The sequence below is a fragment of the Penicillium samsonianum genome, assembly GCF_028829775.1.
Source record: "Penicillium samsonianum strain IBT 33392 chromosome Unknown utg000005l_segment0_segment0, whole genome shotgun sequence".
In the NCBI taxonomy this organism is placed as follows: Eukaryota; Fungi; Ascomycota; class Eurotiomycetes; order Eurotiales; family Aspergillaceae; genus Penicillium; species Penicillium samsonianum.
The window spans coordinates 1,355,033-1,381,677 of NW_026643263.1; the positions used below are offsets into that span (position 1 = coordinate 1,355,033).

Here is a 26,645-nt window from a genome sequence, read left to right on the forward strand (position 1 = left end):
CAGTTGCAATGCTTCGTGTTTACCGACAAAGACTGGGGTCGCTGCCAAGCCGAACTGCCGGGTGTGTCTGCCATGGCCCCGGGCCCTTATGAAATGATTACTAAACTGTTGATCTTCTAACCTTGGAGCCTTGGAGCCTTGGAAGGTTGAATGGCCATGTCAAAGCTGATAGCAATAAGAGACCCTAAAACAGTTCGGAGAAGAAGCACATCAACATAGTTGAGAGTTTTCTGCCTCATGACTCAGAACATTCAAGTATTCCAAGATGGGCTCCTTCATCGCAACTGTCTGAAATCAGATGTTGGATTATAGCGAAAACATAACGATTGACTCTTTCTGTCATTTGGAAGAAAAGCTGACGCATCACTCAATGATGACTCTGCAACCTTGCCCGGGAGCCTCGAAATCGAGTCGATTGCACCATGCTCGTAATAGTGGGAAACCTGTGGATATGTACTGCTGCCAAGACCGCAGGGCGTGTTAGTTAGAATATCAAAAGAGACAACGAAGATCATGGAGATAATCAATGATTCCTGGCTTTAATCGAGTCATTTGAAAAGTCAAGAATGTAGCGGAGTAAAAACAAGGTTAACAAGCCTCATCGATCGGACAGGACCGACACTATCGGACCAACACCCCTGCACCAAATGTACTTTTGTCCGATGGTTGCATGGCCTTGCAGAATTACCTAGGTAGATATCTATCCGAGCACATAAGTACGTATGTAGTATTTCGAATCTAAAATAGCATTTCACTTGTGATTGTAGATTGAAAATCAATTAGCGTCATCGGGAATTTGAAAATATACGATCGGAGTAAAAATCTACATTTCGGACTAACATCGGACTACCCTAAAACCAGCACATCCCTGTCCTACTATATCGTACTAACTTCTTAGACTAAAGGCTGCCTATCGGTCAGAACCTTTCCGAATCATCTCATTTTATCCTTTGTGCTTTGATTTCAAATTTTCAAAGGCCTCATGCTTTTAATCTTTGTTGTGAAGTCGCCAACAACCCCGCTCTTTGAGTCATCATAAGCCACTTCGTAAATCGTAATGCGCTGAGCATCCAAACATTGGACGTTTAGAGTGCTTGGAAATCAAGCGCGATATCAGATCATCCTCGAGATTTAATTACCCATTCAATTTTTAGAACAAAAATGTTTCACCATTAATACCAGTAGCTCCAAAGCAGGCCGTTGTTAACCGACACGGAAGACTATCCTTGCACATTACGGAGTACACTCTGTGTAGTGTATAGCTAAAAAAATATGTAGCCCTGTGGGCCCAGATCGCCATCTAGAATTCATTGAAAATCCTTCGGACAAGATCCAGACCTCAACTCCGAAAATGAAAGACATCTGTAGCTGCATTAGTGTCAGCCTCAAAAGGCTCGGTCTAACACGTGCATAGTAAAATGCAAAGCCACACAACTAAGAATTAACTGCGCCCTTTCGCAAGATATTTCTGAACGTGGAAGTCTTTACGAGTTTCATATCAAAGGGCGTGCAAATAAATTACCGAATCAGGAACCCGCACTGGTCGGTGTCATAATTTAGGTTAGAGGATGGATACATATGCCATAGAGTAAGCAGTTTGTACAGTTCGTATTTCATTGACTTTCGACGTGCACACATTCCATTGGATAATTCTAAGAAACTTAGCCGATATTTTTGGTTTTCCACAGCCTCTAACCTCGTGTGGTCCCCTCGCCAGTAAAACTTCAACTCCGATCCTTACTCCGACAGTTAGCGGCCCCACACGTAAGGCGGCTGTGACTACTGACGTCGTTCTTGGGCTGTCCCGTGTGAGTTTTACAGTGCAAAGCTTCTAGACTCAATGTATACTATGACTGAGGCGGTGGGGCATTGGCGTTAGCGTTTTGAGATTTTCTGTCTCTCGGAGTGCCAGCCTAGTACGGAGTAAATTCTATGTGTGGTGATCACCCAACATCTCTATATAAAGACCCCATGATAACCCCGTAGAAAGAAACATTCCAATCCAATCCATTGCAAAGCATCAGATCCCAAGATCTAAAGTGACATCTTTCTTACACCTTACTTCCGAACTATAACCGCCAAAACAACTCATACTTCGTCTACTTTTCGTTCACATCTATACCTCCAGTATCAACGAACACTCCAAAATCCTCAAGCGACCCTCCAAAATCTCCCAAACCACACGCTCAAAGCTTCAAATACCACACAAGATGTTCAGCAACTCCTCCAACGCGTCTTCAAAGACCACATCGAGCGCAGCCTCAACCCACTCCACCGTCTCCACAGCGACAACCCTCAATACACCCGACGGGTCAATCAAGAACCACAAGTGGTACTCGCTCGGCTCGAAGTCCTTGAGCTCCGATTCCAAGAATACTGCCACAGACATTCAGCAGAAGAAGCTGCACAACGAGGCTCTTGCTAGCTACTTCAGCCTGCGCTAAGTGGTTTCGAAACAATGGATGGATGCATCTACTTCTGTGTCGATTGCCATTACATCCACTCGATCGACTCGCTATACCGGGATTAGATGCTTCGGCGCTCTTTTCTTTTCTTGTCTGTTTTTCTGCTTGATTGAATTTTTTTTTCGATGCTATGCGCTACTGCGTCGATTTCTGGGTGCATGTCTTCGCCCTTTCGCTTTCGCTTCAACGATGGAATGATTTGGATACCACATACTGTGTTTAATAATTTGTGATTTGCTTTTATGTCTTGCGTTTGTCTTTGTGGCGATTTTCAACGGTCATAATGTGGGCTGTTTGGCTGGTTTACTTGTTGGTGTTCAAATATGTCTTAGAGAAATAGAGGAATATGTCTTTATGTTTTAAGTTCTTTTTAAAAATTTGATTTTTACTTAAATGAATTTCTCATCTCCCTTTTCAATATTGATCAAGTAATGTAGGAGTGTCTGGTATTCAATAGTTCGTAGAAAGCAGTGATCATTATGGAAAGGTATGCAACAAATGTATGAAAAGCGAAAACTCCAGCACACCATGACAAACGCTCAAAGGAGGCAACTTGGAACTCAATGCATATATTACAACCCAGCCATCAACTCTCCCATAGATATCGGTTTCCGGACCGCATTCGAGAAGCCTTCGTGGAAAGTAACCCAGACTTTCCGTCCAGCCTTAGACGACTCATCAACAAAGCCATCTACGCTGTTTGGATCATTAGGCTGTGGCGCAGGTTGCTCAACCAGCCGACCAAAGAAATCGCGTTTGACAGCCGCTTCCCTGATTGCTTTGGCTGCGGCCGTCTCGTCGGTATATCTGGGGCCCTTGGCGCCGAGTCTAGATGCGCTCATGGCATCAGACTGTTTGCGCGTCGTTGCCTTGCGATACTCTTGGTCTAGCACCTGGCGGACGGCATACCGCACCGGCGCTGTACCGCCAGAAGCCTCGATGGTGCTACCTTTGATCTTCGAGAAGACCACAAGCGAATCAATTGGTCTGTTTGAGGGTATATTAGCTTTGTATGCCTCACGGAAAATTTGGATTCCCACTCACGGTTCCATTCTATACGCCCATCCACCGTGGTTTCCTTCATGTTCCACTCGGACTCTTTCAAAAGTCACGCCCATCCCGGTCATAACACGCACGGTAGACTGGACAAGCGCACGTTCAGACTCTTTACGAACGGTGGCGGTGCTTCTCTGCTCTCCGTTTCCACGGATGATGACCGGCTTGACATCTGGTGATAGCATGCGGATCAAGTAAGGGACTAGATCTGTGATTATACTTTCATTCGACCGGAAAATGCGAGCCATAGGTGCCGAAAAGGAGGCGTGGAATGCAGTCATGGCCGCGCGGTTCTGCTTTTGTGCTTCGAAGGCAGCAAAGTCGGCTTTGGGTCCTGAGAAAGGGTGGGGCTCTTCGGCTTCCTCGTCATCATCGTTCTTGTCATCATCGGTGGTTCTGCCCATAGCTGTAGCAAATAGATGATGGAATGCGACAACCGACTGGCTGAGGTATGGAATCAGTTCCCACTCTTGGGAGGAATGGACTTTCGAACTGATTGAGTCATGGAAATGAAGCCAGTCGTGGGCGGCATTGGGTTTGGAGAAATAATTATCATCCTGGTATTGCTGGATGGGATATGAAGCGAAACAGTCAGATACACAGCGGTCATGATCACCGCTGGAATCAACCATTTCCCGCAATCGGTTGATTGCGTGTCGCTTGCGCAGATCCGCCACGCCGACAGGAACACGGCTGTTGGTGGTATCAAAGCGATCTTGGAAACTCATGCCAACAGGAGCATCTGAGAAGCCAGCTCCTTCTGTGAACACGCGGTTCACAATTTCACGAACACCCCCACGACTTAACTCTTTGAAGAACGCGCTACCCTCGGCCGATGCATTGAGGACTCGAGTCTCCAGCCAGTTCCTTGTCAGTCTGAGCGAGGATGGCAACGACTCGTTTCGAAGCTTGTGCGCCACAAATTCTGCGGCAACAAGCACGCTACGAATATCGCCCTCGGCGGACCCTTGAGTTTTGCCACTGCGCTTTTTTTCTGGTCGCCATACCCCAGGCTGCTTCACAGAGCCTTCGAGCCCCATCACTGTCGCAGGGGATGCCTTCGCGGCCGAATATAACCTTGACTCGTTGAACAACATTCTCCAATGGTGCTTGGCGGACATTGATCATCTCTGCAATGGATGATGCCCTGAGAGGTCGGAGACTGCTGTGATAGAGGTCATTGCAGACCAAAATTAACGGCCGCATGAATCGGAAGTTGTCACCCTTGCGCTTCTTGCCATTATTGCCCTCGGAGGACCATTTCGCGTTCCGTTGGTCGAGCAAAACAAGGTCAATGAGGGCCTTCATGAAACCGCCCTCACCACCACTTCCAGAACCACCAGTGACACCGTCGACTTCGTCCACCACGACACATACGGGTTTACCGGCACGGCGGACCTTTTTATCACCAACCTCCACATTCATACCTTTGACATTCTCGGTTCCCAGCGCATCACGAATGCGGCCTTTGACCACATCCCTGCTGCGGTCATCACTTGCATTGATCTCAAGCACTTCGAAGCCAGCCTGTTTAGCACATACATGCGCTAATGTCGTCTTTCCAAGTCCGGGAGGGCCACTCAATAAGAGTACCTTTCGATGGATGTACTCTTCTTCATCCTCCTGGGCAGGCTTCTTCGGTCGAGACTTGGCTAGACCAGGGAATACAATTGACTCCCACCCCTTGAGCCAGCGTAGAACTGATCGATGGGTGCGTTCATCGCCAATGAGATCGGTGAATTTACGAGCACGGTATTTCTCTGTCCACATTGCAGAGTCTATCTTCTTCTGCTTTGAGCTCACGTTGTTCGTTTCGATCGTTTGCTGGACTTGGGGTTGAGGGACTGTGCTCGCGGGCTTTTTGTCCTTGGCGGCATCATCCAGCAATTTGTGGATGTCGATACCGTAATAGCTCTTCGTCGCCTTTCCAGGTTCTGTCTCGGACCGATTGGCGATCATTTGTTTATAGGAAACGGGGGCCTGGGCCTTCCTTTGCGGGACATTATGGGTCTTGCCTGCACAAGTCTTGATCTGGAACCTCTTGGGAGCCGTTGGAGCGGGCCGAGGTGTCAGTTGTAATAGTGTTCTAGAGGAGCTAGGTGTAGCATTGGTCGTCCCGTTCAATTTCGTAGATGCCGGCGGCGGTGCCAGTATACTAGGGAGTGCCGCCGGAGGCTCCTGGAAGAAGTGCCCGGGCAGGTCATATTGATTCTTCAGCTGCTCGTCCCGGAAAGCAGCCAGGTCGTCTTCGTCATCATCGTCATCATCATCAACGAAGCCTCCAACCATGCGCTGGCGCTTCGGCTCCGTCGGCTGCGCGCCTCCCTCCGCATTTGTGACTTTCCTCTTCTGCGAATCGTTGGTCGCATTGCCAGATGTGGGGGCAAGCGCGCCCGGAGACGCTATAAACGGCATTCTCGAAACGGGCGGCGAGGATGGCATGAAAGAGAGGTTTCGAGCAGGAGTGGGAGAAAATGCTCTCGGGGTCGTAACGTTCTTCGTCGGCGTATCTACTATATGGTTGTCAGTGCCACTACTCCAGGCAATGTGGGCTTGAGATCGCGGACCAGATCGTATGTCGTCTTCGCTGCGAAACACATCAGACAGATCCCACGCTCGATGTTGAATCACGACTCGGTTGCGGGTTTGTTCGCGGCGGTGCAAATGGATTGCCTCGAGATCGTCGTCGAACGATTCGGACGGTGGGTTTGTGTTGCCAGGACCTTCGGAGTGGAGGTGAAGGGCGGGGTCAAACGAAGATAGGAATGATGGTGAGGAAGGAAGCATTCAAGCGTTCAGACATCTCATGTCATTGAATTGTCTCCGATGTAAGTCCCCTCTGATAGACGCGCGACGCGTGCAGAACGCGCTAGTCCCGTTTTGGCCGCATAGTCCTTTTTACAGGTTCTTCTTCAAAGATGTGTCTACGAATGTACTCAAGAAGAGTTTTATTTGTAGACTAGATTCTTTTGAAAGTACAGTATTTATGAAGTTTAAGCATTGGATTATTTCCAAGGATATTAAAATCAGATAAAAAAAGTGATGGACATTTGGTATTGTAGACCAAACCAATATTGGTTCTAGTCCTCTAGTCAATGGTATACTGTACGGTTCATTTAACAGACAAAATGGTATCAACCTGCTCGATAGGTCATGATACAAAAGAGAAACTATTCGTGCAACCAATTTAGGCGTTCTTGATCTTCTCGGTCAGCTCGGGCACCTTGTCAAACAGGTCACCGACGAGGCCAACATCAGCAATCTGGAAGATGGGAGCCTCTGGATCCTTGTTGATGGCAGCAATCACCTTGCTGTCCTTCATACCAGCCAAGTGCTGGATAGCACCGGAGATACCGGCACAGAGGTAAAGCTGAGGAGCAACGTTCTTACCAGTCTGGCCAACCTGCAGACTGTTATCGGCGAAGCCACTGTCAACAGCGGCACGCGAAGCACCAATAGCAGCGCCGAGGGAATCCGCCAGCGGAAGCATGATGCGGTCGAACTCCTCCTTCGACTTCAAGCCACGGCCTCCAGACACAACACGGGTGGCTGTGGCGAGTTCCGGGCGCTCGGATTTAGCCAATTCCTCGGACACCCACTCGGTCAGTGCGGGAGCGTTGGGGTCCGCTCCGTCGACGACCTCGGCAGAGCCGCCCTCGGTCTCAACGTCCTGGAAGGCGGTGCCTCGCACTGTGATCACCTTGATGTTGTCGGTTGACTGGACGGTCAGAATCGCGTTACCGGCGTAAATGGGGCGGACGAAAGCTGCATTATGGTCAGTGGCCGGATCACATGTCAAACTTCTTTCTCGGCTTTTCACATACTGTCCTCGCTCTCGATGGCGGTAATGTCCGAGATTTGCTGCACATCCAAGAGAGCAGCCACGCGGGGTAGCAGGCTCTTTCCGAAGGCAGAGTGGCCTGCAACGACGTGGGTGAATTCGCCCTTCTTAATGTTTTCGACGAGAAGAGGGGCATAGTTTTCGGAGAGGCCCTATCGTGGAAGAAACCCAATTGTTAGTTAAAGCTCCTTCTACAGAAATTGATTTCGGAGGATTCTGGGGTATATACCTTCTCGTATGCGTCATTATCCACGGCCAACACCCTCTCAACACCCTTGATCTTAGCAGCCTCGGCAGCGGCGGTGCCCTTGACACCGGAGCCAGCAATGAACCCCGTTACTGAGCCACCGAGCTTCTGTGCAGCCGCAATCGCGGACAAAGACGAAGATTCCAGCTTGCCATTGCGCTGCTCGAGAACCGCGAGAGTCGAGAGAAGGCGGGCGAGCGCCGAAGAAGCGGGCTGGCTCAACTTCCGGGTGGGTTGGAGCTGAGAGCGGGCAGCCCGCAGGACAGAGTGCCTAGCGATCGGGATCATAATGACAACTTGGTGGAATGATTTGGCGTTGTTCTTCCAGGCGTGGGGAGAAGAGCAAGATTAAAGCTCGGCGATTCACGGTGATGTGACTTTGGGTGGCTATCGTCGGGATGCCAAGACTGGCTCCCGAGGTCGGACTCGGTTAATGCGGCGATCATATAGCCTGATCAATCTTCGAAATGACGCATGCGACGGCGATGGAAAAGACTTATTCTATTACTCAATTATGTTATATCTCGATGCTTTAGTTTGTCTACCGTTAGATTGATTTCAATTACTGGCACAATATAAATTGTCGGAACAATAGACACGTGATATTTTGTACGCCAGAAATACCTTTACATGCAGAAAACATTAAGAGCTATAACCATCATGAAGTCGCCTTCTTCTTCTTCTTGCCGCCAATCTTCGTTGCGACGGGCTTGCTTGTGTCACCATCCTCAAGAGCCTGAGCCTTGAGCTGCTGGAGCTTCTCTTTCCGCGCGGCCACGGATGCAGCCTCCTCCTCATCCTCTGCGGACTTGGTCTTCTTGGTCTTCTTCTCCTCGAGCAGCTTGCTGTCTCCAGCGGACTTGCGCTTCTTGGAGTCCTTGATAGCTTCGGTCTCAGGGGCAGCTTCCAGCACGTTGGCATCCTCCACCCACAACTCATCAGCGAGCCAAATAGGCAGGGCCATGGTGTTGGCACCCTTGATGTGAAGAGCCTTGATGTTTCTCCAGCCCTTTGCGACGAACTTATCAGTCAGACCGTTGACAACAGCGGCAATATTCTCAGACAGCTGCTCGGCTGTGAACTTGGACGAACCGACCCGGACGGCAGCGGTGGTGGATGGTGCGAGCTGCACGGCGGCGCAGTTCAGGGTACGCTCGATCTCCTTGGCGACAATAAGAGGAGAGGCGAAAGAGGCGTTCTTCTCTTCCTTGGAGGAAGAGTTGACCGTCTTGGTGTCCTTCTTGACCCGCTTGCCATCCACCTTCTCAATCTCGGCGATACGGATGGGAATTGGGCGCTTGCTAGACTTGTAGAAGATCTTTCCGAGGGTCTGCACCAGGCGCATGGCGACACGGTCATCAGCCAGGAAGACATCGTGCTCGGCGAACAATTGGCGACGGCTCTCGAAGCTCTGGTAGCGGGCCTTAAGTTTAGAGAAGCCAATGACCTTCTCAATGCGGGAGGAAAGGCCCTGGGGGAAGGATGGGTCGGCAATGATATCTTTGACGCCACGCTGGGGGTCGGCAGTGATCAAACAGATACTGAGAGAGGGAGATGTGTTGAGAGAGTGAGGGATGCTAATTTTGCCGGGCTTCAGGCGGTTCTTGTCCACCACATGCTGCTTGGTGGTGAGAACGAGCCAGATGGCTTCGTTCTTGGTGGCGCTTTCCTCGTCATCGGAGTCATCGTCGCCAATCAGAGTCTTCTTGGTGTTGGTCTTCTCCTGTTCCTGCTGGGTAGACTTGATGTGCTTCAACAGCGCGGTGGAAGCTTTGAGGGCCTAATGGAAGTAAGATAAGTACTTTGCGAAATCGGATCTGGGGAGTCATTGGTACTGACCTGGGGCTGGTCAAGCTGGTAAGGGGAGCCCGAGGTCACCTTCGAGGTGAGTTGAGTAGTAGAGGAGCCCATTTTAGTAAGTTGTACACTCGATGAACATCTCCAATTTTTTTGCAATCATATCGGGACTCAAAAAAATTCGGAAGGCGGTGGCAGTTCATCCGTGCTTGGCAGTCCAGACCCCAGTTGGTGCCTGAGGCCTTTATCGCACCGTTATCAAGCAGGGCTATTTGCATCGGATTTTGATGGGCTCAAAAATTAAGCCTAGCAAAATCTATCTAACGTGTTTTATCACTAAGTTGAATCGAGATGTGTCAGGCTAAGTATGATGCTAGATAAACGGCTTTGTACCCATGTTGTACCTCCCAAGTGCGAATCCCGATCGGCATATCGATCGAGGACAGATTGATCTTGTTGGCGTGTGCGGTGTGTATGGATATCTCATATCAAAATCGTAATAGTATATCCTAGAGGCTTACAGGTTACAGGGCTCGTAAGAAAACTTCATGTCTAAGGGAAACCAAAAAAAAGGCAACATCGCGGTGGAACGATACCGTGACCATGGGCAAGATATGTATTCTACGCCTAAAGCAAAAATGAGCTGGAGTCCGCCGATGTACTATCCGCCGACTCGAGCTCATTATCCATTACACTTTGGTGTGAACGATAAAGGTACGTATGACATATCAGTCTGCAACATCTACCACACCAACCAAAGTACTCTGAGAACTCAAGCGTGATTTTCAGTCCAATCTTACTACAATTATACCAGTACTCCATACAGAGGGCGGGTTGGATCATCCATGGGACTAATTACAAGGGAGTGGTAACAACATGTGAAAAACGGCGCGACTTATACATCATATAGGTACAGTCAAGATCTAGAGAAGGTGATAAGGAGGATCTCCAGCCGTAGCTTACATGTATACAGTGGTCATCTTGTGCACTGTGTCTCTGAATATGAATGACAGGTTGGATCCCTATTGGTAGTAGCTTTTATTGTATGCAAGGGTACGAAGTAACTCTGAAGTGGCTGATGAACGTGCTTTCAAGTAACCAGATGCGTTAGGGGAAACTATGCGGCTGAAATAAGCTCGAGAATCACCACAGTTTTAGGCTGTTTCGGATTATCTAAAAATACATATGCACCATGAAATACTCCCTCGCTTCTCCAGAAAAAAGCATATCGCGAAAATTGATCGCCACCTTGTAGAGTGCCAAGTCCATCGCGGCTTGGGAAACTATTTATAGATACCTGGGTTGGATCTCTGTGTAGATCAAACCGTTATTGTAATATATGTTGATAGGTATCTCAACCCATTTTCATAGGAAATGCCGCGTTTAAACTAGTCAGATATTTTGAATTTCATTTTAGCGATGTCGAGGTGACTGAGCGTGGGAAATTGCATGCCGCACGTCGCAAGACACTATAGCGAAAATCCACATCCACAATATATTATATATTGTAAGACCAAGCTTCAGATTGACCGTGGGATGCCAGGTTACCGAGGTTGGTACTTGGATGCTAACTATACATTAACCAACTATATGTTGTACAACACATATTTTGACAACCCACACAACTAAGACCGAATACAATACTAGGTACCCTTGATAGTCTATCTATCGCAGGTGCGCACATTTGTATTTTGCAAGTACTCCATAAGCCGCAATGAAATCGGAAACGGAACATTGAACCCATGCCAAAAATTAAATTAATTCACATGATACGAACGGTGGTCCCCGAGAAGCCGAACTGTGTAATGTCTCCAGTTTTAATATATAAAATGAATGAACGTTACGCAGAACAGAGCATGATATATATCGAAATAGTTATACTATTATCCACCCGCGTAAACACCTCCCCATGCTATATAACGTAAGTGTTTCTAAGCGATACCTGAATCTTCTTTAAAGCACTAAGCAGAGATAAGGAGTCGGGTCGACAGGTGTAACAATCGTTGCAGCAGGCACCAGCTAAAACAAACTTGAAAGAATCGGAATGATTGGAGGATTGTGGAGCTGAATACTCGTACCCGAAAAGGCAGGATTAATGCCTGGGAGTTGGCTTTGATTGTTTGCCTGAATATACACGTAGCAACTGTGGTTTGAGCAGCATTGCACGTCAAGACAAAAGTATGTCTTAATCAGATATCCACCCGCTTGGGCCGAATTTCGTTATTTTATGGAGAAAGAGAAGAACGTGGGCGATACTGTCGGATGTTTCATTTTTCCGCGTAGTTATTGATACAATATTACATTTAATGTACTCCGTAATTTTAGTGTAATTCTAGAGGTCTGCTATGAGCGTGCCATGACGCGGACAAGGCCGTGCGGTCCAAACAGTAGGATTAAGATTGCTGTGGATCGACAAGTCCGTCGGCTTCTAGCTCGCCTATGATTGTTCCACTGGCTGGCCGATTATCGAAAATGTGGATGGGCGGAGCAACCCTCGGCTGCTAGAGAGGAGTATGGAGATTATGGAGAAGTGCGTGAATTAGAAATTTAAAGCGCGGAGTCGTCATCACTGCGGGTGTGATTATGGCTCAAAGTCTACCCTACGATGTAGGTACCCCGTACCGAGTACTCCGTACCTCCTAGCTATATGGGGGGATTTATATGTTATATAGTACTTACTTCGGGCTGATATTTAATTTTATTTGCGACGCCATGGGCAGGTCAGATCCGGGATATTGTTGAACTTGGTATTGGTAGGCTAGAATTTGAGTCCAGTTAAAATGGAATACGAACCGGACTAGGGACTGAGCGCTAGCCCTGTCAGGGGAAATCCCTTGCTGGCTACGTATGTTGTATGTTGTACACCGCACTGCAAGTCTTGGAAAGGCTGGGCAGGTACGGAAGTAGATCGGTCAAGTTATCAGGCCAGGCTGTCAGGGGGTAAAAGTCTTATACTTAAGCGTCTCCCTACAAAGTACAATTATGACCCCTGGCGGGATTGTTATGGGCCCGCAACAGCAGTCAGTTAACAACGTAAGGTTATATGAATTGTAACATTATAAGGGGGGAAGTAACTTCAATAGTGCGCTTTAATAAATTGCTGTATGGAGGATTCAAGTAGGAATTGAACAAAGCAGGCATAATAATAACTTGGAATTGATAATATAAATAATCAAAAATGCTTCTGGTACCCATGGATACGCAAGGAATTTCGGCAGGCCAAGTGAGTGCTGATTGGTGTACCTGGATTCTGGAGCCCAAAGAAGTGCAATCCTTGCCTCTGATTGGCTCCCCCTGGCAGTTTTAATCTCGTTTTGACGCCAAGCCGCAGGGACCAAAAGTAAACAGAAAAAGGGAACTGCCTCGCCCATGAATCACGCCGTTATAGAACTGCCAAGGTGAGGTAAAGAAAGAGAGAGAGACTCCATGTACAAAGTACATAGTTTGAACTCTAGGAAAGATTATATTGTACATGCCAAGCAAGCAAGTAGCATCCAGGCTCTGCCCAGGGTCCACTACCAAGGTAGGCAGTGTAAGACAGCTTGTATCTCGAAGCTGTATCCCGTACTCCGTACCTGCCCCTTTTTCCGTGACTATCACGCTAACGCTATTGGGGCATAAACCGAATCGCCCCCCCTCCTTTTTGTCTCCTCTCCCTGACTTCTCCTTCCCCAGTCTTTCCAACAGCTCTCCTTTTTTGAAGTTTTCCCACACCAGAGGGATTCGTTCTCTCTACATTCATTTGAAAACCGCTGTCCTTTACTCGACTCTCTACGACAATCGCGCGACTACCCTTGAATGTATGTGCTATCTCCCGTTTATCTCTACATATTGAAATAGCAAGTCGCGACGTGGTGTGGTGTGGATTGTTGTGTGTCGGGGAACTATACAGATGATTGTGCACCGCAACAAACGCGATATATGTTTGCAAAGACTCAATCGCGTCCAAGCTGCTTTACACGATGGAGAAACATTGGACGAGAAGAACTATACATGGATTTGACGCAACTAACACATGGTAATCAACAGTTTCGCACCACTACGATGAAGTTCCAGAACACCGTTGCCGCGCTAGCGACGACTGGCCTCGCGACCGCTCACGGCCATGGCCACGCTCATGCCCACAAGCGCGCTACTGAGATCGAGACGGTTTCGGTCCCCGGCTCAGTTGTGTATGATTTCGTCGTAATGGACCCGTCTAAGCCCGGCGGCCCTCAGTCGATCAGCATCAAGGAAGCCTGCGAGGGCCTCGCCAACCATGAGTTTGAGTGGCTGGACGCTGCCGTTGCTGCTGCTTGCCCGTCTAGCAGCTCGAGCACTGCCGCACCCACGTCGACTTCCACGTCCGTCCCAACAACAACCGCTACCGTTGCACCTGCCATCCTCCAGGAGACCTCGGCTGTTATTACCCCCGCCAGCTCGACAAGCACAGCCGAGCCCACCTCTAGCTCCACCACAGCCGCTGCTGCTACCAGCAAGTCTTCCAGCTCGGGCAGCTCCGGTGCCACCGGTCTCACGGCCGACTTCCCCGATGGAGAGATTGATTGTGGTCACTTCCCTTCGGATTACGGTGCTATCGCCCTTGACTACCTTGGTTTTGGTGGTTACTCCGGTATCCAGTACGTCACCGTCCTCGATGACCTGATTAGCAACATTGTGACCGCCGTTACTGGTGATGAGTGCCACCACGGTGCCATGTGCTCCTACGCTTGCCCACCTGGATACCAAAAGTCCCAGTGGCCTGAAACCCAGGGTAGCAAAGGCGAGTCCGTTGGTGGTCTCGAATGTAAGACTGACAACAAGCTCTACCTCACCAACAAGAACCACAAGCAGCTTTGTATTCCCGGTGTTGGCGGCGTTCACGTCAAGAACAAGATGTCCGACCATGTTGCCGTTTGCCGTACTGATTACCCCGGTACCGAGGCTGAGACCGTTCCTCTCGCCGCCTCCCCCGGTGCTATTCACGACCTGACTTGCCCCGATGGTGACGACTACTTCATGTGGGGGGGCAAGGTCACCTCCGCCCAGTACTACGTTAACCCCAAGGGTGTGTCCACTGAGAAGGGTTGCCAGTGGGGTGACGGCAGCGAGCCCATTGGTAACTGGGCTCCCATTAACCTTGGTGTCGGTTACACCAAGTCCGGAAAGTTCCTGTCCATCTTCCCCAACACCCCGACCACCACCAAGCCTCTCGACTTCAACGTTAAGCTCGAGGGTGACAACCTCAGCGATGAGTGCCGTTACGAGGGTGGCAAGTTCTACGACTCCAAAGGTCCCATCAGCGACAACAGCGGCTGCACAGTAAGTTTTTCATCCCAAGCCACCCAGTTTGCAAATTCTTGTACTAACAATATCTCTCACCAGGTCGGTGTCACCTCCGGCAAGGCCTACTACGTCTTCTACGACTAAATATCGCAACCGCTTTTTGGTCGGCGGTAGTCCTTACACTGCCAAGCGAAATTCGATGAGCTTCCCATGCACTAGGGCGAGCAGAGCTACCGCTCTCATCTCACTTCCCTATGTGTATTTGTCTATATTCACGGTTTCTTATTCGAAGGATCATTATTCTTTTCTGTGTATCTTAAGTTCTATTTTGTTTTATGTGTGACTGGGCCCGAAATCCAATCCTCGTTGCATCTTTTTTGTTTTATTTCTTATGACCACATTTACCCCCTGGTCAGGCACGTTGATGGGAGCGACATCTTTTTTTATTTGACGGTTAGATTTACCTTCTTTATCTTCAAGTACCAATCAGTTCTTGATTTCAAATCTATCCCTCGTTCCCTTCCCTTGCATCTTTGTCCTGGTGACTGGAGGTTGGATCTCTCTACCCGATGTTTTTCTTTGGACTCTTGGTGACTTGTTTCATCCTGTGCCTCGCTCGAAGTGAAAAGTTCGAGTCTATGGGTTGATTCAACAGGGGGGATCCTGGCACACAGCTGGTTCTGTAACAGTCGGTCATCGGCTGGCCGCTCTTGAGTGATCTAGTCCAGCAGATATGCATTGTCTTAAGTCAGCTATCTTCTTTACCTAGGTATCCTTCGAATGATATTCCGCAACTTTCTTTCATCTTTTCTCTCCCATGATAAAGTAGGCACCAAAGCTAGCTACCTATTCCAGCGGCAGTCAATGCAGGGCTCCTCTGTTAAGGCACACGTTGCATAACCTGCCGTTGTATTTGAGCTACCTACAGTTCCACACAATGTGAGGGACCAGCTAATTATTACTCCGTAGTGTGGCGGCAAGCGCTTGGAGTATGTGACACGTCCCGTACATGATGAAACGCTAGATGCATGACCCCACCCGGTAGCTATAGCATGCATGGTTGCGTCATTGCTTCTGTGTTTATTGGCAACCGAAACAGTCCACTTAGTCATGTACATCGCAACCTGCTTGAAAGGAACTTGCCTAAGTTAAATGAAACTTTGTGATTCCTGCTAATCACGTGCCGATATATATAGGAGCAAAGCCCTAATAAATCGTGACAACTAAGGTTCGAGGCCTTTTTTTTTGTAGATATACAGTACCGCACAGCAGCTGCTGAGGGAGAAGTCCCAACTTGATACTTTGTGGGAACATCAATATACATTATTGGGTCTGAAAACCTACTCATCTGACGACATGCGTGGAATCGTTGTCGTTCATGCAAACAAGCCTCACTCCGCGCCACACAGACGGTAACCTACAACACACGCTGCGCCCGACCGCTTAAACCCCTTTCTTCTGATTTGCGACCGGGAGATATCAGGCGTCAATGACTCGTCTTTTCCTACTCACACCTTTCTCTCGAGTTTCAAACAAACCCAAAACCTTGACAGGGAATCTGCACCTGCCTCGTCATCTGTGTGCTTGACGATGGGTGATGCGCTGCACCCAAGTAACAATACATTTATTTAGCAAGATCCTCGAGACAATCTCAAGACACGGTCTTCCTCTTTGAATACCGCGAGCGAAGGTCACCCACTCCCCCGGCAGCCATAGACCTGGGACCTCTCGTCAGCTAGACACCGCCTTTTCTCGATGATGGCATTACTTCTGATGAGATATATTGATTTGTTTGCGACGCATCGGAGCCAACGCAGCGGAGGAACAAGCTTCTTTTGAATTGCGCGTCGTGGAAAACCCCGAAAGGAATTTGTGAGCTGCTGCCTAAGGTGCTACCCAAGCAACTCAAATTAGGAGCCTGCAGTCGATCAAGTGTGATATTGTGAGGACTCCCCTTTATTAGAGTCACCCGTCGTCCAGAGACTCTCGGGTTACGGCTATGGAAATTATCTGTCAGTTCTTTACTTTACATGCTATATACTATCTGCGTGCTGGGTGGAGTTGCTTGGTTGTTCACTCGGCCACCAATATCATATGGGTTATACTGCAGAGGAGGGTGTATCATATGCGCGGTCCGACAGCCGACCTTTGATTCTAGTTGACATCCGCGGTGATGCGTATAAAAAAAATAGTTGCTGGTGGGGTGATCTATATCCCGTTTATATCGAGAAGAAGAGCACTCTGCCTCCCGCTACCAAAACAAGCGTCACCAGCCGAGCTAATAGTAGGGGGGGGGGGGGGGAAAGGTTACGGCAGGGGTATTTGTATATTTGAGATCGATGGGGTATCCTCAACGAAAGACCTATATATCAACATTCATTGGTTGGTCGGAGACTCTGGAGAAGAGCCTGTAGAGGTAGAATCGGAGGTGGAACGGCACTGGAATCCAAAGAAACGGCATGTTGAAAGCTAGCTTGAGGTTATCGAGTAGCAGTTTTGTGGTCACTATCGAGGTCAAAATGAGTGGGTTGGAATAAAATGGCCGATAAGAATATACAGCAGGCCCAAGAAGGTAATACGAAACCAATCATTGACGGAGTATTCCTGCAGCCCAGGGAGGGAAGGGAGCCTAAACTTCAATCTAATGAGCAAAAATACACTATAGAGCTTGAGTAGGAAATGGTCATTGCTCAATTACGTCGATTTTTTTGTATTACCTCTCGTTATCGATTAATATAATTTTTACTGTATACCGTTTTAATATATGTTGTAACCGTCCGTTAGACCACATGCGTTAGACCCATATATTAGGCAAGGGGATTGGTTTTGCGAGAGGCAGAACTCCACAGCTGATATGGAATCATTCCGACACGTAAATTATCCAAGAAGATTCTTTGCTAAGGGAGTTTTTCAGAAGACCGGTGAGGTGAGCTATACCGAAAAACATACCAAAAAATCAAACTACCCGAGGCCCCACTAGCACTTGTCAACAAAAGGCCCAGTGCAGAAACTAGGGCGTTTTGTAGAATTTTTTTCATATTTGGTCTGGAATTTCGTTCATATGCCCTTGGAAAGAAAGCCTTTTGATTTGACCAAAGCTCGAACCAAAATGATATCAAGGTGGTCGGGCAAATGGCTGGGAGACGCGACGAGGTGACCGGTGATCAATTTCGTGACAGTAAGTGGGGGGTTAGGTGGTTAGGGGGCTTGCATTTTCTGCTGGGAATTGTATGGATTGTATGAATTGTATACCCTAGTACTTCGTACTTCGTACTAGAGTATTAGCTATGTACGAGTTTGGAGAAACCGCCTAAATTTCACCATTGGCTCTTGATATTTGAATAGGCCGACAATTTAGCAGGGAATATATGGTGCACTCACTTGTTTGAAATCATCGTAGGGGCTACAGGCTAAATACCATCAATTATGAAGTCATGAATACCATTCCTGACACAACCTTAACCCGGTTTACTGTCTCGCGTGTGGTCACGTGCTTTGAGACGCGGACGCGCCGCAGTGTATAGAGTTGACAGCACATATTAAGAAGAAACAAACCTTTAATTCGCGCCTTTTCACGTTTTTGTCTCTCAATTTACAAGTTACTATTTGTACAATACCTAGAGGCAGCAATTGAAATCGCGAACCTGCAGTGGAGCGTGGTTGGCGTCTATCGAACGCGTCTCGGGCTGTAAGCGTGCATTTCCGCGCAGGGTGGACGAGACCCTCCGCCCCAAGGCATTCCACCACCACACACCCTTCGACCTTTTTCTTCAATGCTTCTCCTCCTTACTCCTTGACCAATTTCTTTCCTCCAACCACACCTTTTTCTCTAAGGGAGGCCTTGACGTCTTTCTCGTCTTTAAAATTCTCTAGGCTCTTCTCTGTGTTCGTATAACACGCGGAGACGCGGGTCCTCGACCTCGACTCAGGTTTTTCTTTTCGTGAGTAGGAGTGCTCGTTCGACTTCGTCCCACCTTTTTACTATGGAGTCCTCTCCGTTGAAGAGCCGAGTTGGCTCGATCTTGGGCGTGAAACGTCCTGCAGCCCTACTGCCTGCCTTTGAGCCGAGCTCGTCGCCCTCCCTTCCTCGGCCTCAAAAGCGTGTAGCACGCGAACCAGATGTCTCGACGTATCCTACCCCGGTCCCGACCTCGTCGACCCATATCATGTCCTCTTCGCCTCCTCCTGGCGTCGCTGCCTCCCGACCCTCCCTCCCTCGGTCCTTCTCTGCTGCCCTCGAACGCGCGCCCTTGTCTGCCGTGCCCGCGATAATGTTGTCGGAGAATGGGGAGCCTACTCTGATGGGCAGATCCAGTGTCTCATGCCATCACCAGCTCGCTGCTAGCCGCATGATCTCTCGTGTTCATGTCAAGGCTACATATAAGCCGGCTCCAAACCCATTCGATCGGGATAGGGTTGAAATTGTGTGCATGGGATGGAATGGGATAAAGATTCACTGCCAAGGGAGGAAATATGACTTGGCCAAAGGCAAGACCTTTACATCGGATATCAAAGATGCAGATATCATGATCGATGTCCATGAGGCTCGTGTTCTGGTTCAATGGCCTCGCAGCGAACGAAGGGACTGCCCTTCTACCGACTCGGAACAGACCAGTGACGAAGCAACACCAACTCAGCGACGCCAATCCCGACGAGAGCTACAGGAAAGTCCGCTCCTGGATCGCCAGCGTCTGGCATCGCCTGTCTCCCCTTCGCCTGCTCTTCAGCATGTCATCCCCCCATCCTCGCCAATTTTCACACCTTCTCGTTCTCGTGCTGCAGTAGTGGTGTTTGAGGATGAGCCCTCTCCATTGAAGCGTCACAACACCGTCACTGGTGTGATCTCCCAGAGTGCCCGTCGTGCTACTGCTATGCTTCACACCTCGCGGGCGAGCGAGTTGAGTGACCTGAATAGATCTGAAGAGTTCTCCGACAATGACGAAGAGAATGATCCTATCATTCACTCCTTTGGACCATTCGGAGAGAACCTTCTTCCTCGTATGGCTTCTTTCCGGGCTGGTGATTCCCCCGTCCAGACTGCTCGTTCTCCTCGCAGCCTGCTGCCCGCCCAACCTCTCCAGCCTACCCGGTCTCCTAGACAGCCAGCCACCGTCCACGAGGACAGGGAATTCGAGGTCACCGAGGCCAAGCCCCAGTATACTGACGAACGGTCCGAGAGAGTCCGCAACCACGCTGCCAATCAACTCGCCTTCTCCCGACTGTCCTCCACGCCCTTCTCCACCATCTTGAACAATCTCCCTCCCGCATACTGGAAGTCCGGCCACGAGTACCCCACCGGCCTCTCTAGGTCTGATATCCGCCATATTCTCGAATCGACCAAGTTTATTGGCAGAGTTGCTCGTGAAGGCAAGGATGCCGCCGGCAAACCACTCGAGAGTGAATATTACTATGTTCCCGATGAGGATGACGATGTTATGCGGCGGTCTGCTGTAGTGGATGATCTTCGGAAGCCTGGCCTGCGCAACTGTCGGAAGCAGCATAAGGTTAGTACCTCCATGTCCCCTATACATCCATTGATGTACCCGAACCCCCACTAACTTGTTTCCAGCAATACTTCTGGCGCAAGCCCAAATGAATCATTGACCGAAAAAGTTCCTATGTCTTTCCGCCGTCGGATGGACTTTCTCAGTACATATTTCCAGTGATTCTTAGTTTCCCTGGCTGCTAGGGAGACTCGCATAGCGTGGCGTGAGGCATACCCTGATTTTAATTCATTATTATCAACATCCTTGTTTTTTCTGTTTGTGTTTTGTTTCTGCCTGTTTCTTATTTCCTCGTTATAGCATCGACGTGTACGATTATTGGTCTCCAAAAAGCGCGTGTGTATCGTTTTGGTCGGGCCTTGGATATCCCGAAGTTGGTTTCCAACGCGTCATGCTTTCTTTGGTTTCTTCAATGTTTGGCCATCATTGGCCGTTTTGTTTGCCCTAGAGATCAGTTATTCTGATACCGGCTCTCATGTGTTGCGGGTGTCTCTTTGGAGAGGCGCTTCGCCAGCTTGATTCCTCAGTGTCTCCTGACACTGTTCAAGTCACGCGTCCTTCACGGACTATATGTATCCTACTTCTGCTTTTGCCTCGTTGGGTTTGCCATCTTTGTCAGTCTGCTTTCCAATGGTTGAACGCACTCACGACTTGTATGTTAGCTAGTCAATTTCAATATATCTGTTTGAGCACTTTGTTACCTTCATAGTGTATGGGATGCAATGGTGTAGTACTTAGATGCCATGTGCCTTACTAGCTAGCAGGAGCGTAATCGGATTAAGGATTCCGCATTGCAATCAGTATAGAATAGTGAAGTCATTTAGCCACAAATCATTTGACTGGCCCGAATCCAAGGTGATACAGCAGCAGATACATACTTGCTGCAGGGTTTGTGCCATTGCTGTCTCGATATCTCATGTTCATATACAAACACAACCCTTGTCAAGCTCTATAATGCTAGGTATATTGTCATTGTGCTAGAAGGAATTGATGATGCTTCTTTGTACCTTTACCATATCAGTTGTTCTACTTCTAGAGATAACCTGATGTCTTCGCCACCCGCACGTCATATCCACCACCTCCGCATAAATACTGATAAAATACTTCCTTACGCCTTGTGAGAGGTTCTCTTCACATGTATCATCTTTGGAAAACCCACTAGGATCAATCTCATTTATTGCCATACCACACAATCAGGTTTCAAATACCCCGCACCGAAGAGGTATAAAAGGACAGCAGACGAGCTGTGAACACAACCCTGAAGACTCCCAACATCTTTTCTACATCAACATAAGCTAGCTCCAAACTAGTAGCTGGCAATCATCTTACGTCCTAGTCTCGACCTTACTCTATCTATCCACATCACTCAAAATGTCATCAAACAACTACAATGATAACCACGGCCAAATCCCGGATACCGGCAAAGAACACACCGTCATTCTCCCCTTCGCTCAGAATCCTAATCTCTCAAACGAAACCACTGGGTCATCGGGTCCCAACCGAAAGGACACATCTTCGGAGAAGTCGTGGAAGCCGACTTTTGATCGCCGACAAAGCTGGAGTAACGAGGACCGCAAGCACCAGCTGCAAGAACGACTGTACGGGTCGGAAAAGGGAAGAGAGATGGGGTTCACAGAGGCGCATAGTGGGGATTAGAATGGTTCGAAACAGCATTTAGTGCTACGATGATCGTCCTTTGATGCAGGGTTATATAACACATGGTGGGACCTTGGGAAGTGGGGGGTTTGGGGACAATGAATGATGGACTTTTAAATTGAGAATCACAAAAAGGGGTTGAAGTTGAAGTTGGAATTGAAATTGAAATTGAAATTGGAATTGAAAGAACGAAAATGAGAAAGGGATTCTCAATACGGAGTAGATGAAAGTAAGTGAAGTAGTGAAGTAAAGTGAAGTAGGAGTTCACGCACAAGTGTCGGGTGGATAAATCGATAAGCAAATAAAAGTCCGCCTTCACCTCCGCTCCGCCTTGGACCTTTGGACCTTTGGACCTTCCGACTCTCCTAGCTTCTCTTCGCTTCAAAGCTTTGAGCTTTGTGCTGTTCTCTTATCTATTCTTTTCCCCCAATGTGGCATTCACGTCACTTATGCGCTTTCCTCTCGGACATTCAGAAAGGACCCCACGATTGAGCCTGTGACACACAGCCATGGAACGCCAACGTAAAAGTACCGTCTACCGCACCTTATCTTGGAGATATTGACTGACATTTGGCCTTTTTTATCACAGGGGAGCTTCGCGACCTGAATGAGCGAGCCTGGGCAGGCGAATCTGGTAAAATCTCACTGACTCCCTTTATGACGAAATGTCATTGCAGCCCACCTTTGAGGCGATTCTAACGACTTTGCAACCAGATGTATTCTCCACTAGCAAGTCCCTTGACTCAGCGCTCAAGAAGAACACCGCCTTCATCAAACGTCTACGCACCGGCATTAGTGCCTCCGCCCTTTCCACTTTCCTCGCTGACATCGGCACCCTTTCGCTCCACAAGTACCTTTCCGAGATCATTTCCGCCTGCTACGAAGGCCTCTGCAAACTCAAATCCCCCGGCGAAATTGCGGCTGGAGTGGAGGTCGTGAGTGCGCTGCACCAGCGATTCGGGCCCTGGGAATTTACACGACAGATCGGCTGGCTGCTCGGCCGGGGACTGAGCACACCGGATAAAGCGCAGCTCAAGGCGCTCAGCCAAGAGATCCGCGAACGCGAAGAGAAAGACCGTCTATCTCGACACCGCGTTCTTCTCCGCGTTGTTACAGAGCTTTGGCTGGTCAATGTGCTGAAGACTCTCGATGACGTCGAGCGACCTGAGGAACTGGGCGCGAAGGGCAAAGAAGGAGCAGTTGGTATTGGGAACAAGCCGTCTGATACGCCACTGAAAGCCAAAACTCCCGCTGCAGGTGCGAAGGACCAGGACAAGCAGGCTGATCCGTTCCCATTGGAGGTTCTGAAGGAATTGCTCGGCCATGACCGTGATCATACGAACCTGCCCCTTGCAGTCTTGTTTGTGAAGAGTTTCAGCTGGGATATCGTCGGATCGAAGCTTGCCGAAGATAGCAGGAAAACCGTTGAGGCAGATGGCGCTACTACGACTTCTGCCGCGGACGCGCAGACTACGGAGACCAATGGGGATGCCCACGCCGAGACCGATTTGCCCCTGATCCCAGAGAAAACTCAGCAGCGATTTAGAAATATCTTGAACCGGTATCTTGAGGATGTCAAGGCTCACGTGGTTCGCGACCAGAGAGCGCTGGCACAGCAAAACCGCCGTAATGCTGAAGCATACGTGAAGAGTGGTGAGATCTTCGAGGACCGCCAGGCCAATTTCGAGAAGCAGTCAAAGGTCCTGGAGAAGCTCGTCGCCAATACCCAGGTGTTGTGCGAGGCTTTGGGAACCGACATGCCCGATCTAGCCGAGAAGGAACCCACCGATGCTTCTGCCAGTGGTGGTATTGGCCTTGTGAAGACCACTGATTACCTACGAGGCCAAGGCGAAGGTGCCGGGATTTGGGAAGACGAGGAGGAAAGACGCTTCTATGAGAATCTGGTCGATCTGAAGGGCAAGGTGCCTGCGGTCTTGCTCGAGGATGGCAAAAAGAAGAAGAGCGAAGGCGAGGAATCGGGTAAAAAGAAGCCAGATGGTGAAACCGCTGACTCTGCCGAGCCTTCCGACGACAAGTCTGCTGCGGAGGCTGATGATCAGTCAACTGCCATTGCCAGCAAGACTGTGGGTGCGCAGGTTGACTCCCTTCTCGCCAAGCTTCCCGAGTTGCAAACCAAAGATCAGGTCGACCAGTTTGCTCTGGATTTCTGCTGGGTCAACTCGAAAGCATCACGAAACAGGCTAGTCAAAGCTGTGTCAGACATCCCCAAGGGTCGCATTGATCTTTTGCCTCTGTATTCTCGCTTGGTGGCAACACTTGGACAGTACCTGCCAGATATTCCACAGGGACTGACTACGTACCTCGATGAAGAGTTCCGAAGTCTGCAGCGGCGCAAGTCCAAGGAATTCCTTGGTCAAGTACGAATGAGCAATGTTCGCTACCTAGCTGAATTGACCAAGTTTGGTGTCGTTCCGGAGCATATCATCTTCCACTGTTTCAAGGTTTCGCTTGACGAATTTTCGCGCATGAACATTGAAATTATCGGCCATTTGCTGGAGAATTGCGGCCGTTACCTTCTGCGCAACCCCGAATCGTCACCTCGGATGGCTTCTTTCCTCGAGACCTTGAGTCGCAAGAAGACCGTGCAACATCTTGCCCAGCAGGAGCGGATGGTTATCGAAAATGCCATCTATTATGTTGACCCGCCACCACGTCCAGCAATCCAACAGAAGGAACGTACACCCATGGAGCAGTATATCCGCCGGCTAATCTACCTGGATATGAACAAGCGGAATTACACCAAGATCTTGAAATCCATCCGCAAACTTCACTGGGAGGAACGAGAGGTTGTCGAGATTCTGGAACGTGTGTTCAGCAAACCGGTCAAGGTGAAATATGGTAGTATTCATCTTTTGGCAATTCTTGTCAGTGCTTTGTACCGGTACCATCAGGATTTCGTGATTGGCATCGTCGACAACGTCCTGGAGCAGGTTACGCTTGGCCTTGAGCAGAACGACTTCAAGTTTAATCAGAAGCGCATTGCGGAAATCAAATATCTAGGTGAGCTCTACAACTACAAGATGATTGATTCCCCCGTGATCTTCGATACATTGTACCGTATCATCACCTTTGGCCATGAAGGTGGTACCCCGGCCCCTGGAAAGATCAGTATGCTGGACTTGCCAGACGACTACTTCCGCTTGCGCTTGGCATGCACTCTTCTTGATACGTGTGGCCACTGCTTCGACCGTGGCTCCGCCAAGAAGAAACTCGACTTCTTCCTTGCCTTCTTCCAGTACTACTTATTTACCAAGGATCCATTGCCCATGGATGTCGACTTCCTTGTCCAGGATACGTACCACTCTATTCGCCCGCAGTGGAAGCTCGCTACCGAGGGTGAAGAAGCGACCCGGATTTTCAGCGAAGCTGTTGCCCTGAACTACAATGTGCAGGATTCCGAGAGACCCGTTGAGGCCGAAGCCGACGAAGAAGATGTGGAAAGTAGCTCTTCTGACGAGGACCTTGAGGAGGATGCTATTCCTGAAATAGACGAAGACCAGGAATCCAGCGATGAGGCCGAAGTAGGTCCCCCATCTCGTCTGCATGAAGTACGACCCATTAACCCGTTTAACCCGTCGAAGGCATCTGGACCCAATCAAGAGGCAAATGACGACAGCGATAGCGAGTCTGAGGACGAACAAATCGTCGTTACCAGACAGGAAGAGGAGCGAGACCCAGTAACCGAGGCTGAATTTGATCGAGAATTCGAGAAGATGATGGCTGAGAGCATGGACTCGAGACGGTTTGAACGCAAGACCGTCTTTGATATCCCTCTTCCTATGAAACGCCCCCGCGAAAACATGCCCAGCGATTCCAGCCCCGAGCCAATCCCGGCAGAACCAGTTGCGCCTAAGACAATGGCTTTCTCCCTGATGACAAAGAAGGGAAACAAGCAACAGGTAGAATTTTGCATCCACATCCGCAATATTTTGCAAATTGCTAATCATATCTAGACCCGCACCATCGATCTCCCGTCGGACTCGACCTTTGCCATTGCCATGCGGAGCCAGCAACAAGCCGACCGGGAAGAACAGCAGCGCATCAAGAACCTGGTCCTGAACTACGAGGCGTCGACCGAACCCGAACCGACCGAGAGTGAGCAATATCCCCTACTTAACCGAAAGAATTTCCAACTGAGAGATCCCAAAGCAGCAACCCAAGAAAAGCGCACCCCCACCGGCCAGCGGATGGACAAAGCCGGCGCGAACCGGTCCGCCTTCCGTTCTCGCAAACTCCAGCTCAGCGACGTCAATTGGTAATGAATGCTACCACTATATGGACTGAGGTCCATATCCCATATTTTCACTTGACACAGCAGCCAGCGCCTTTCCCTCGTGGAAAATTGCCATCCCACCATGGACCAATTCTCTCGTCTCTGCACTGCCCAGTGTGAAAAACCTCTTGGTTCAACCCAATCAGCTTATCTATGGTATACGTCGCACACAACGCGAGTATGCAATGCCGTATGAGTATGACCAGAAATCCGTTCTTGCTAATGGAATCTACCCCGTCGCGAATGCCATCGAAATGGATGCACTCCTGTTGCTGCCCGGGATCCTTTTTTTATCACTTTCCCATCCTGACTGGGGTTCTTGAGCTGGATGGAAAGCTCGATGTTACTCCAGCATACAGAATCCCGAATCCCGATATGGTCGCCAATCATCAATTACCTGGCGAAAGACATCACCACTTTGCTGCCCTCTTGTGAAGATCGTACATTGTTCGATCTAGGGGTGATGGGGGTCAAATGGCTTGGAGAATTAGAGATTCAATCAGACTGGATGGATACACAA

The 26,645-nt window shown here is 49.2% G+C and overlaps 8 protein-coding genes across 8 annotated transcripts; 5 read left to right on the forward strand and 3 right to left on the reverse strand.

The window, feature by feature from the left end:
- Nucleotides 1-2,210: 2,210 nt before the first annotated feature.
- N7471_009432 (uncharacterized protein) lies at nt 2,211-2,444 on the forward strand (the record flags this gene model as incomplete). Its single annotated transcript, XM_057282151.1, has 1 exon — nt 2,211-2,444. One exon carries the CDS (start codon nt 2,211-2,213, stop codon nt 2,442-2,444), a length of 234 nt encoding a protein of 77 aa, XP_057133034.1.
- A 593-nt stretch (nt 2,445-3,037) lies between these two features.
- On the reverse strand, nt 3,038-6,308 carry N7471_009433 (putative sister chromatid cohesion factor (Chl12); the record flags this gene model as incomplete). The annotated part of the gene is made up of 3 exons (XM_057282152.1): nt 3,038-3,452; nt 3,510-4,446; nt 4,529-6,308. 3 exons carry the CDS (start codon nt 6,306-6,308, stop codon nt 3,038-3,040), a joined length of 3,132 nt encoding a protein of 1,043 aa, XP_057133035.1.
- A 239-nt stretch (nt 6,309-6,547) lies between these two features.
- N7471_009434 (electron transfer flavoprotein subunit alpha/FixB family protein) lies at nt 6,548-7,987 on the reverse strand. The gene is made up of 3 exons (XM_057282153.1): nt 7,592-7,987; nt 7,346-7,514; nt 6,548-7,286 (listed from the first exon to the last, which is right to left on the reverse strand). The coding sequence occupies exons 1-3, from the start codon at nt 7,895-7,897 to the stop codon at nt 6,709-6,711; spliced, it is 1,053 nt and encodes a 350-aa protein (XP_057133036.1). The 5' UTR covers nt 7,898-7,987; the 3' UTR covers nt 6,548-6,708.
- A 280-nt stretch (nt 7,988-8,267) lies between these two features.
- Nucleotides 8,268-9,520, reverse strand: N7471_009435 (uncharacterized protein; the record flags this gene model as incomplete). Its single annotated transcript, XM_057282154.1, has 2 exons — nt 8,268-9,389; nt 9,449-9,520. The coding sequence occupies 2 exons, from the start codon at nt 9,518-9,520 to the stop codon at nt 8,268-8,270; spliced, it is 1,194 nt and encodes a 397-aa protein (XP_057133037.1).
- A 3,930-nt stretch (nt 9,521-13,450) lies between these two features.
- sun1 (SUN family protein UTH1) lies at nt 13,451-14,815 on the forward strand (the record flags this gene model as incomplete). Its single annotated transcript, XM_057282155.1, has 2 exons — nt 13,451-14,707; nt 14,771-14,815. The coding sequence occupies 2 exons, from the start codon at nt 13,451-13,453 to the stop codon at nt 14,813-14,815; spliced, it is 1,302 nt and encodes a 433-aa protein (XP_057133038.1).
- A 3,839-nt stretch (nt 14,816-18,654) lies between these two features.
- On the forward strand, nt 18,655-20,267 carry fhdA (putative transcription factor Tos4; the record flags this gene model as incomplete). The annotated part of the gene is made up of 2 exons (XM_057282156.1): nt 18,655-20,175; nt 20,241-20,267. 2 exons carry the CDS (start codon nt 18,655-18,657, stop codon nt 20,265-20,267), a joined length of 1,548 nt encoding a protein of 515 aa, XP_057133039.1.
- Nucleotides 20,268-21,546: 1,279 nt separating this feature from the next.
- Nucleotides 21,547-21,831, forward strand: N7471_009438 (uncharacterized protein; the record flags this gene model as incomplete). The annotated part of the gene is made up of 1 exon (XM_057282157.1): nt 21,547-21,831. One exon carries the CDS (start codon nt 21,547-21,549, stop codon nt 21,829-21,831), a length of 285 nt encoding a protein of 94 aa, XP_057133040.1.
- A 509-nt stretch (nt 21,832-22,340) lies between these two features.
- N7471_009439 (regulator of nonsense transcripts 2) lies at nt 22,341-26,111 on the forward strand (the record flags this gene model as incomplete). Its single annotated transcript, XM_057282158.1, has 6 exons — nt 22,341-22,359; nt 22,421-22,465; nt 22,546-25,373; nt 25,434-25,751; nt 25,806-25,947; nt 26,002-26,111. 6 exons carry the CDS (start codon nt 22,341-22,343, stop codon nt 26,109-26,111), a joined length of 3,462 nt encoding a protein of 1,153 aa, XP_057133041.1.
- Between the last annotated feature and the right edge of the window lie 534 nt (nt 26,112-26,645).

What these genes read in the sequence shown, in the direction of transcription:
- N7471_009434 (XM_057282153.1), bottom strand. Translation starts at nt 7,897, where the DNA reads ATGATCCCGATCGCTAGGCACTCTGTCCTGCGGGCTGCCCGCTCTCAG. An exon ending in ATAATGACGCATACGAGAAG is followed by an intron (nt 7,515 to 7,591) that starts GTATATACCCCA and finishes CTTCCACGATAG; the next exon opens with GGCCTCTCCGAAAACTATGC. An exon ending in CGCCATCGAGAGCGAGGACA is followed by an intron (nt 7,287 to 7,345) that starts GTATGTGAAAAG and finishes ACCATAATGCAG; the next exon opens with CTTTCGTCCGCCCCATTTAC.